Source organism: Dipodomys merriami, unplaced genomic scaffold (genome assembly GCF_024711535.1).
Source record: "Dipodomys merriami isolate MVZ:Mamm:240054 unplaced genomic scaffold, mDipMer1.0.p SCAF_8, whole genome shotgun sequence".
Taxonomy (NCBI): domain Eukaryota; kingdom Metazoa; phylum Chordata; class Mammalia; order Rodentia; family Heteromyidae; genus Dipodomys; species Dipodomys merriami.
The window spans coordinates 4,722,653-4,734,721 of record NW_027206401.1 but is presented as its reverse complement, the minus strand read 5'-3'; the positions used below and the strand labels follow the sequence as shown (position 1 = coordinate 4,734,721).

At 40.7% G+C, this 12,069-nt stretch overlaps 1 protein-coding gene across 1 annotated transcript in view; it reads right to left on the bottom strand.

Annotated features, from left to right (window-relative positions):
• Prkn (parkin RBR E3 ubiquitin protein ligase) overlaps positions 1-12,069 on the bottom strand; it is a 978,959-nt gene that overhangs the window by 148,708 nt on the left and 818,182 nt on the right. The window contains exon 8 of the mRNA XM_070010824.1: positions 1,683-1,744. Within this exon, the coding sequence (XP_069866925.1) occupies positions 1,683-1,744 (62 nt within the window). The remainder of the gene's footprint in view (positions 1-1,682; positions 1,745-12,069) is intronic.

The following is a 12,069-nucleotide window of genomic DNA, read 5'->3' as shown; positions in this document are numbered from 1 at the left end:
ACAGTTGGCCTTTTCCCTACAAATTATCCAGTAATTCTAAAACAAATATCGAACAATTTGCAAATATTAGTACAAGTTAGAAGAAAGGCTCCATTATCTGAACAGAAATGTCAGGATGATAGAGATCCTGGCTTTGGGAAGCCTCTTCAGTTATCACTGAAAAATGACAAAGACACATGTTTTCCTAAATAAGATGTGCTGGGAAAGTGAGTAACTGACTTTTGGTTTTACTTGTATTTGTATGGGTGGTATTCTAGAAGCTTACTGTATCAACAAATGGAGGAGGCAAAAAACAATTTGTTAATTCAAGGACATTAAAATTATTCCAGTTTCATATATGACCTAACTAGTCCTCCCTGGTTTTGATCTCTTATTAGACCTGGGCAGTCAAACTTCACTACACACCCAAAACAAACAAAACCACAGAAACCAAAACCTCATAGGCTCTATTTGCATATTGTTTGGTCAGAGTTGACAAAGATAATCTAAGATGGCCAAACCCTTCATATAAAATGCCAAACTATTTTCATCTAATCCATATAATATGTCTATATACCTTAAATTGCTCTAGATTACCATTGCCTAATACACTGTAAATGCTAAATATTATGTAGCATTTTTTTACACTTGGATGAATGCATTTTTTGTCTTATATTATTTTTTTACATTTGGATGGTTTTTTTATTGTCATATTATTTTCCATTGATTTTTCCTAAGTATTTTCTGTGTTGGTTGAATCTATCAAGGCAGCACCCATGGATATGGAAGGCCAATTATATCTTTAAGTAGTCAACACTATACATATGAGCACATACACACACATAACCCCAAACCCCCACAACATATAGACCCTACCCTATACCCCATATACACATACAAATACACATATTTGTGTATATACATACATATATATGTGTATATAGTATGTATTTACACATATATACATATACCTACACATACACACACATATATACATACACTGAATATATTTAAATAGTCTGCACTTCAATGGGGCTATTCTTTTCTTTTTGGTTGTGGGGTTTGAACTCTGAGCCTGGGCACTGTCCCTCAGCTCTTCAGTTCAAGCTGTACCACTTGAGCCACAGCGTCACTTCCAGTTTTCTGATGGTTTATTGGAGATTAGAATCTCAGGGACTTCCCTGCCTGGGCTAGCTTTGAACCACAATCCTCAGATCTCAGCCTCCTGAGTAGCTAGGATTACAGGCGTGAGCCACGGAGCCCGGCTCAGCTGGGCTATCCTTTGTGTGTCACAGGGTAGCCCCCACATAGAAAGCGGCTGCTGTAAGATGCAGATAGTGCACACAGTACTGAGACCTGCCGTCTCCAGACCCCCGTCGGGGGTGCTGTGACTGTCCCCCACACATATCTCGTCTACATTTATTTGTTTTCTCCTCTACCACCACACAGCGCCTGCTTACTGCCTGCGTGTTGAGATGAAATGCTCTGGCAGAGAGCAGATGTACCAATTAATAACCTGTCAGGTCTGATGGATAGAAGAGGAAAACAGTGTCCTCACACGGATCTCCAGCAAGGTTTCCTTCCCCCTTTCAGGGCGCCGTGGGTCAGGAGCCGCCCTCGGCCTCCCCAGGGAGAGCCCGCACTGCCTCATTAGCGTCTGTCTTTCATAGCACCACGATGTGGCCTCTGAGAGGCTGACTCACCTGCTCTTCTCCCAGAATCCTGAAGTGATGGAGCTCTTTAATCAAGGAGTTGGGACAGCCAGCTGTTCAAAAGGAGAATTAATCACAGAAATGTCATTCTCATTCTGTACAGTAACACACCTTTTACATAGTTATGCCTATCAGCGACCAAGGTTGATATGGGGGAGGACACAAATGCGTACCGGAAATACATGTCTGAACTACCACAAAGACACCAGACCTTCAGAGGACCTATAGCTGCGGCCTGGGGCCCCACGGCAGCACTGGGACTGCCTCGTTAGGTCTCTCCATGATGACCCAGCCTGTCCAGGGCTACGGGATGTCATGCCATGTCTATTCGTTAGAGATGTGCCCGGCACGTCCCCGCCCTTGATTTTGTAGGGCCAGAGCAGGAGCGCTGGTGGCGGCAGGTCCTTGCGTATTCATTGCGCTGCTTTTTGGCCCCTGGGCCAGATGAGAATGGAGATAGTTCTACAGCATATGCTGCTGCTGCTGCTGCTGCAGAATTTTCTGGGGCTTAGGACCCGCCCTGTTCCCTCCAAGGGGCCATGTCACTCTTGTAGTGAGATCCCGCACTAGAGTTGGGGAGGGGATTCTTTTCTGGAAAGATCTGGGGAGAGGCTGTGGCAACCTTGCTGCCACCACGTTCCCACTCTAACGAATCCTCACTTCTCTAGGCGTTTGCATTGTCTTTCTCCAACTGTACAATGAAACAATTAATAAATAATATATATCCCAGCCCATACTGATACAGGTACACATCTATAAATGCTCCCTATCAGCTAAAAAATGGTCCACTGTGGTCTTTTCAATAGAATAATTCTACAGTATTAGGTGCAGTCATCTATAATATTAACTATGGTAATGAAATTATTCTGAAAATCTGTTGCTTTGGATAAGACCTATGTATCACATCATCTGTTCAGTTTCTAAGAAAGAAATCGTATGCCAAGCCTATCTAAGAAACCACCAAGCTATTTCTTCTTTTGCTCAGCATTGTGGTGTAGGATGGGGTGAAGGGGTTTTTCTGGGTGAGGGCAGGCTAAGAAATGGCAAACCTTGCCTCCATGTGGGAAAAGGTGTACTTAGCAGCTTGCTTGTGTATTATTCTGCAAGGTGGGTTGAAACCAACAAGAAAACAGAAGAAATGCCTTATGAGCACATGATGGGGGTTGAAGACATGACAGAGTACTTACGCAGGATATTTTAAAGAAAAAATTTTAAGGAAAAGATATTCCTCAACTTGATTGGCCCACGGGATGCCCAGATAGTTAGTAAAGCGTTATTTCTGGCTGAGTCTGGCGAGGGTGTTTCCAGAAGAGATTAATTAGCATCTGGGTTAATAGGCTAACAACAGAAGATCTGCCTTCATGAAGGTGGGTAGCTGTCACATGGAGGGCAGCTTGGCTAGACTGAAGATGGAGGGAAGGGGAAGCTTTCCTTCTCTCTCAGCTGCGCTCTTTGTCTGCTCCTCAGGCCTTGGGGCCCCGGTGCCTGCCTTCTGAGTTTGGAACTCACTCAGTTTCCACACAACCCAGGTACCACTGTTTCTCAGACCTTCATACTCAGACTGAATTGCAATCGCACTTTCCTACATCACCAGCTTGAGATGGCAGATGGAGACTTCCCACCTCCATAGCGGAGTGCCTCAGCGTCTGGAATGAATCTCCTCTGCGTCTCTATGGACGTGTGTTACTGTGCTCTGGAGCTCTCTCACTGATGCACTAGGGTTAGTCCCAATCCTGAAAGTCTACCATCATGGAAAATGCTCAGACAATAGTTATAGTTTTTGATATGCCTTAGCATCTCATGCTATGAGGAAATAATTTACAAGTATTAATGGAGAAAGTAAAAAAGATTTCTTATTTAAGAAAATAAATGAAAATAAATCAGTGGCCATAGTTATGTCTGTTTCTGTAGAGAAAGGAATTTAGACCCTTGAAAGGAGAAACTGTAATTGAGCCAGGGTGTTTCTGGTTAGACAAGGGCTTGCCGGTGGAAGTTCTGCCTGAGAGGAGGCTCATGCTGGAGTCGCTGCTTTCACATCAACCCAACAGTGTGTTGTAGGACATCCAGGATCATCTGGCTGGCTACAGAAAAGTGCTATATAAATGTGGCCTCATCCAGTTCTCCTGCTCTGACCTCTTTGTGGGGAGACAGTCATAATTTAGTTTTACAAAAGGAATGAGTGAAGAATGGAGGCAGACAGAATGGAGGCATCTCCAGCAAGCGGCAGTGGTGTGAACAGGGCTGCGGGTCACAGCAGAAGAAGCCGCCACGTGGAGAGGTGCTGGGATGCCAGGGACAGGCCTAGGAAGGAGCCAGGACCCTGCTGCAGGGTCTCGCTAGGTAAAAATGGTAGAATCATATGCAAGGCTAAAATCGTCAACCTAGATTTTATATCCAGAAAAGCAAGCTGTCCTTCGTAATTGAGGGGAAAGAAAGAAAACCGGGTCTCATAAAAGGCCTAGAGATGCTGCTAGAAAACTGACAAGCCAAATCTCAAATTAGCAGATAGGAAAAATAATAAAGAAATACATAAAATGGACACTAAAATCTATACAAAGTATCAATGAAGCAAAAACTCAGTTCTTTGAAATGACAATAAGATCTACAAACCCCCAGCAAATCTGACAAAAGGAGGAAAGAAATGACAGAAATGAATAAAATTAGAAATGAAAAGAGTCTATCACAACAAATACCAATGGATGCCAGAGGGTCTTATGAAAATGTTTTGAAAACCTATATTCAGTTAAGCTGGAAAACAGAAAAAGGCCTGGATGCATTTCTAGATGCATTTGTTCCTTCAAAATTTAAGATGGTATACGCCAATGAAACAAATCTATAATGAGCAGTGAAACAATAGTATCTCCCAACAAAGGAAAGCCCAGAACCAGTGAATTCATTGCTGAATTCTATCAGACCTTTAATACACTGAACATTTTCCATGAAATAGAAGAGGGAGGAACACCACCGAACTCCTTCTCTGAAGCCAGTATTACATTGTTTTCCAAATCAAAGACAAACCAGACAAACAAAATCAGAGAACTAGAGATAAATTTCTTTGATAAACATACATGCAAAAATTCTCAATAAAATTCTTTCAAAGTGAATCTAGCACACATTAAAAAGTTCACATACTTATGATTAAGTTGATTTCATTCTGGGATATAAGAATTGTTCAACATACATCAATCAATAAATGTAATACAGGACATAAATGGAATGAAGTACAAAAAAAATCACACAATCATCTTAAATGGTGCAATAAAAGCTTATGATTAAATCCAATATCATTTTATGATAAAGTCTCTGAAGAATCCAGGAATGGAGGAACTCTGCCTCAGCATAAAAAAGGCATAGATAACAAATCTCTGGACAATATCATACTAAACAGGGAAAAACTGAAATCAATTCAAGTCAGGAATGAGACAAGGATGTTCACTCTCTGCTTTTATTTAATATGGTTCTATAATTCTTGGCCAGAACATAAGGCAAACAAAGAAATTAGGAAGATTCAAATATGGAAGAAGAATCAAGTTATCCCCATTTCCACATGATCTAATTCTATGTAAAAGACCCTAAAGACTCTTCCAAACAATTCCTGAATCTGATACATACCTTGTAAAATATAGCAGGATATAAAATCAATATGCAAAAAGCAGTAGCTTTTCCCAATATCAACAACAAGCAAGCTAAGAAAGAAATCAGGGAAACTGTCCCATTCACAGCAGCTTCAAAAATCACAAAGAAAAAGACAACCGAAACAGAACAACAACAACGACAAAACCCTGGGAATAAACGTTACCCAAGAGGTAAAAGTCCTTTGGAAAAAAACCAAAACTATAAAACTTTAATGTAGGAGTTCAAAGAAGACACCAGAAGATGGAAAGGCCTTCCATATTCTTGGATTGGTAGAATTAATATTTTTAAGAGGGCCATATTACTGAAAATGACCTACCAATTCAATGCAATGCTTATCAAAATCTCAATCACAGAAGCAGAAAAATCAATACTAATATTCATAATGAAGTATAAAAGATCCAAAAATAGAAAAATTACTCCTGAGTAAAACTAATAATTCTGGATGTATTATAATACCAAAGCCAGCATGATATTATAAACAGACACAAAGACCAATGTGCCAGACTAGAAGCTTTCGAAACAAAGTTACACAGCTAGTTATCTAATCTTTGATAAAGGAGATAAGAATGTATTCCAAGAAAAGGCATTTTCAAGGGGCTTAGAAAACTAGTCATCTGTATGTAGGAAATGGAAAACAACTTCATTTCTCATCCTGTATAAAAATCAACTCCAAATATTTTAATGTCAGATTTGAAACTTTAAAATTACCATAGAAAAATATAGATAAACTGAAGATAGAGGCAGAGGTAATTGTTTTCTAAGCTCAGACAATAAGAACAAGAATCATCATGTTGGACTATATCAAATAAAGATGTTTCTGCACAATAAAAAATTGTCAGAACCAAAAGATAACGAACAGATTTCAATCAATAACAAGTGTTCAAAAGTTAAACATTAACAGAACAAATAGTCCAATTAATAAATGGGTAAATAAATTGACCTGAGAGTTCTAGAAAAAGAAATACAAATGGCAAATAGATACATGTTCAGTATTGTTAGCCACAAAGGAAATACAAATGAAAAGTATACCGATCCGAATGGCAATCATCAAGAAAACAAATTACATTTGCTGTGGAGAGTGTGGAGGCAAAAAGAAACATTGTGAGTATAAATGTAAATTGTTACAACCACAAAGGAAATCCAAACCTTTGGAAGTGGACCTGCCTAGGGTTGACATGTCACCACTGGGCATATATTTGAAGGAGGGTAAATCAGTATACAAGAGAGATATTTACAAGCTCATGTTTACTGCAGCTCTGCTCACATAGCCAAATGGGAAATCAGCTGAGCTACCTAACAACCAATGAATGGATGAAGATTATCTATAGCTATCCATCTATACATATGTATGTATATATTTGTGTGCATACATGCGTATATATGTGTGTATATGTGTATCTTCCATAGAATATTACTCAGACACAAAGAAAAATGAAATAATGCCATTTATAGGCAAATAGATGGAACTAGAGATTATAATGTGTCAAACCACAAAGCCACACATTGAAAGTTTTGCAATCTAGAAATAAAAGGCAGGCATACATTAGTGGATGAACATTCCAATGCCTGCTGGATTCAGTGGTGCAATGATGGAGACATCACCGAAGGGTCAAACATGATGTCGCTTTAATGCTTGGACGCCACAAGCCCGTGGTAACTTTTCTGATACCTCATGCTTCAAAGCCAAGAGGTCAGAAGGATCATGAGGATGGTTCATTTGCACAACGACTTAAAGATAATAAAAATATAATACAGCCAGGGGCCAGGGGCTCACACCTGCAGTCCTAGTTACTTAGGAGGTTGAGTTCTGAGGATCCCGCTTGAAGCCAGCAGGGGAAGGAAAGACAGTGAGACTCCTATCTCCAATTAACCACCAGAAAACCAGAAGTGGCACTGTGGCTCAAAGTGGTAGAGTGCTAGCCTCGAGCAAAAGAGCTCAGGGACAGCGCCCAGGCCGTAAGTTCAAACCCCATGACCCAGAAAAATAAAAAAAATAAAATAAAACCAAAGAGAGATCTGTATGCATACATATATAATACATATATATGCAAATACATATAGAATATAATTGTAACCGTGGGAATGTTTAGTGGAACAAACGAGGAACAAAGGGAAGGGTGGAGAACAAATAGCATTGAAATGTGTTGTGTCTAGAGATGAAGAAGGCACAAAGAAACTCACCCAAAGTTTTAACTAATAGAGGGAGGGAGATGAGGGAGAGTAATTAGCTAGACTAAAACATAACACATGCAAATGTGAAATACCAATAACATGACAGAAAGTCAAACAAGCTGTGTTGGGTATCAGTGGGCAGGGAAGGATCCACAGAGAGGTGGACGAGGCTGAACATGCAAAGTACTTCATAAACACTTATGAAAACAGAACACTAGAACAATGAGACCTGTAGAAGTTGTTTTAAGAAGGGGAGAGTGCTGTATATTGCATGTACATTATAGGCACATGGTGTCACAAAGGAACTCCCTAATGCAGCAAATCTGTGCTAAGAAAAGCAAAACAAGAACTAATGAAACCTCAATTCTCTGCTAGTTTTGTTTGTGAATATCCTTGATCCCTGAATAATAAATGAGCCAGGTATAAAAAAAATCTATAGCTGATTTCAGTTTTGTACTTTCATTTATATTCACCTTGTAAGTTCTTATTTGAGTCTTCTAGTTATGGAAGCAGAAACTATGTATTTCTGAGTTTATATCTAGATATTTTTAAGAAATACGATCTTTATGCAATTTTTTCAGCCTAGAAGTTGTAAAGTGTTCTTCCTCTTTATACATGGTCTTTTCTGTTACTCACACCTGAGGAACATGGCTTTGACATATTTTTATTCTAGGTTAAAAGAAACAGAATTTGAAATTAGCTTATCTTCAGATTTATATTCTGACATTCTCCTCAGATATAAGTAAAAAAGATAGATGTCAATGACAGCGCAAATATGAACATCCTTAACAGAAGACCACGTCATTACCTGAAACACCTGGAAGCTAACAGATGAGGCTGGATGGATGCAGAGAACGGGAGAGCAGTGCCGGCCAAGGTCGTAGGGTCATGGAGTGGTACCCATAATCTATGCTCATAAATAAGCACACGATGGGAGACAGGCAGATAGAAAGAGCACAAAGATAGCACTTAAAGATGACAAGACTACAAATGCAAGACAAATGCACATCCTGTGATGTGTAAGGAATATAAAAACTGGCACAATCAAGAGGGAATGGCCCTGTGAACCCTAAATAAAAATCACACTAAGGATGGGAAATTAGAAAGGAGGGAATAGTTCAGGTAGCCAAGTATTCACTCCTTACATGGTCGCCTTGATTTCATAAAAAACACGTCTATAGGAATGTCTGCCCAGCAGCTGACTTTTCCATTCGGGCAGGTGCACTCTTGTTATTGATCTTGTGATGATGGGGTATTGTTTCTAACTATTTTCTCATTTTGCTTTTCAATCTTCCCCTCACTTTGAATATGCCTAGCATTTACAACCACATGTGGCATCCCCACTGAACTGCCCTGACACCCCCAAATCAACAGACTCATCTTCAGGGAATATTTTTGTATTCCATTTAGGTTGATAAGAGGAAGGAAGGAAGGAAGGAAGGAAGGAAGGAAAACTAAAGACTATGAATAAATAGATGTTAATATCTTTGGTGTGCTCTTTTTTTTTTAGCCTCCTTCTGAGAGAGAGAAGGAGAGAGGGAAAGAGGGGGAACGGAGAGAGGGGGAAGGGAGAGAGGTTCTGTGTTGTTTGCAGTGACTGTGAAATCCACAGCTGCTTGCTTTTGTCACTCAGGTAGTAAGTGAAGCAACAAGAGAGCAGAATGAACTGGAATTCTATTTAAATTCTCCAACAGACTCCATAGGATGTTATATTTTACATACTAAAAGGTCACACATTCAGAACTTCATGTACTGCACTTATTGTAACCCTCAGACTTAACTTGATCTGCATTCTTATGTATGGGGAGGCAATATACCATTGCAGAGACATGAAAAACTTAGGCACAACCCCAGAGCAAAAGCCCAAGAAAATTTCAAGGGTTCAAACTACTCATCATAGAGTGACCATAAAAGGCCTCTTCTATGGGACAGCCAGTATTATTCTTACCCTGTGTGTCTCTGTTCTCTCCACAGGAGCTGGCACACAATGGTGAGTGTGTGGCCAGACTGAAAGCACACATCGGTGACAATTCAGCGAAACCAAATCTGAAAAGCATTCTGAAGGCTTACACCCACAGTACCGCTCACAGACTGCTTAGCTGTTTGCCTGCTTCTTTGTTAATCTCCATCTTCACAACTCCAAAACAAGTGCCATGTGACTGGGGACAATCTCCCCCAACTGCTTTCTCTAGAATCTCTTCCAAAAATAGTAGGTGGAGGTAAAACAAGCAGGCCTTGGTCCCAGCTGGCTCCTACTCCCCCCAACACACGGAGACCCCAGCGGGCCAAACCGCGTGCCCACACAGCTGCAGGTCACGGCAGCAGATCACCCGTCCCACACACAGACCCAGGGCATCTTGCCTTCCTAAGAATGTCTTTGTCCATGGTCTCCTTCTCTGAGAACTGCTTTATACATAGTAAGTTATCCAATCCCTTTCTTTTAAAAAACCACTATTTTAAATTATCTTTTAAAAATTTTTTTTGGCCCTAGGGCTTGAACTCAGGGCCTAAGCATTGTCCTTGAGCTCTTCAGCTCAAGGCTGGCACTCTACCACTTGAGCCACAGCACCACTTCCAGCTTTTTTAAGTAGTTTATTAGAGATAAGAGTCTCGTGGACTTGCCTACCCTGGCTGGCTTTGACCTGTGATCCTCAGATTTCAGCCTCCTAAGAGGCTAGGATTATAGGCATGAGCTACTAGCACCCAGCTTTCAGTTACCTTTAAGTCATGTACAAAGGGATTTCAATTCAGCATGTCTGTTGATGAGTACAATGCATCTCGATCAGTACCACTCCTTCTCTCATTCTCTTCCATCTCTGTCTTTTAGGTCAGCCTGCTCCCCTGTGCACCAGCCTAAAGTCTGGACAAATAAGTGACATAATGCCCCTCCCCATTTGTGGCTTTCGTTTTGAATAGTTACTTGGAATCACTGAGTCCTGAGGGTACACGTTCAAGTTAGCTTGAATCCCTGTTCCTGGGTTATAACGGTGTCCTGCTCAAGTAAATACTCATGGTTTCTTAACCAAATTGTAGCCAGTTTTTCTCAAACACCAACAGCGGGCACCAGTAGCCTGCAGGGCGGGGGACGTGGTGCTCAGGGAATAATTACAGGTGAATAAGTAAATGTAGGTAGAGAACACCATTGCCCTCTAATTGCAAACAAGAGCTCTGAACCGTACATGGCTTTTATGCCCTTCAATTCTGGGCCAGAATGGAAGATAATGCGTAAAAAGCCCTAGTCAATATTCTCCAATCTCCAGAAGTGAGTGATATATTAAGCACAATGCTTAATGTTTAAATACAAAGTATTAGTATACCACTATTCTACAGATGAAGAGTTTACTGTTTTTTAAGTTCTCTTTCCCTGTGGGCCTTGTCGGAGGAAAGCTAACCTCTGGCCAGAGTGGAACTCTATTATCAATGGAGAATCAGACAAGGCCTACGAGATGGGTTTAGTTGAAAGCCACTGTGAGAGGCAATTACTCAGACCATTGCCGAAATGTCAAAATACTTTTCTTAACACAGACACACGACTGCCAAACGCAATCTGATGATTTTGTTTATGTCAGTGACAATCAGATCTAATTCTTGGATTTTCTGCACTTGCTGACATTTGATTCATCAGTGATTAGAGAGCAACATGTAGTCACGAATTGAAGAATGACAATGTCTTAGTTTTGAACAAAATGTTATCTATTCTTCTTGTTAGATGAACCTCCCTCTCACGCTGTATTGCTTTGTCTAGCATGGTTGACAGACATTGCAGAATCTGCCTCCACACCCCAGTGAAAAAAAGATCAGAGATCTCGTAAAGAATTCTATTCTATCAACCAAACATTCTTGTTAGAAAGATCTAGATTGGGAATAATGGAGACCACACCAACTTCTTCTAAGCTTCCATGAAGCTTTTCTTTCCTGGCACAATCACCTGATTTCCTGAAATCGTCTATAAACCTGTGCAGATGTACAGGAAGCGCCAGATGTTTTTCCTTCCATTCTCAGGTCTGACTGTAGCTGGCATCCTCCCTGGTGGAATGTGGCACCTGTGAGGTCGCCAGTCTATTCTGTGATCTCCCGATGCTTCCTTCCCAGGGGGTTTTGAGAAGCATTTGCTTCCTTTACGGGGGCAAATGTTCCTGCCCTTGCCCACGTCACTGTGTCACATAAATATCAGACGGTGGCTTCACCTCATCCTGCCTGAAGCACGCCTCATACCTGCCCTGAACTCTTAACTCAGGAGTCAGGCCTACCTCACCTGTCCTAGTATAGCTCCCATTTGTGGGTCTACCTGGTGTTACCCAGAATACACCTCTGTTACAAACGTTTGTGTTTTAAAGACAATTAAGAAACAACAAATAGAGAGTGAACCCATTTTAATTCTTCACCGGCAATCTACCCAAAGACAAGGTGCATACTGTCTTCACTGGAGATGATTCTTCGCCTCAGAGATGCGCAGTTCTCACTCTCTTCCAAGGACCTAAAGAATTTCCCATTCATTCTAATTAATTAATCTATGAATGGGCATAGGATCAGCCATTGACAAAACTGCTCTCCTTTAAGTTGTGAGATT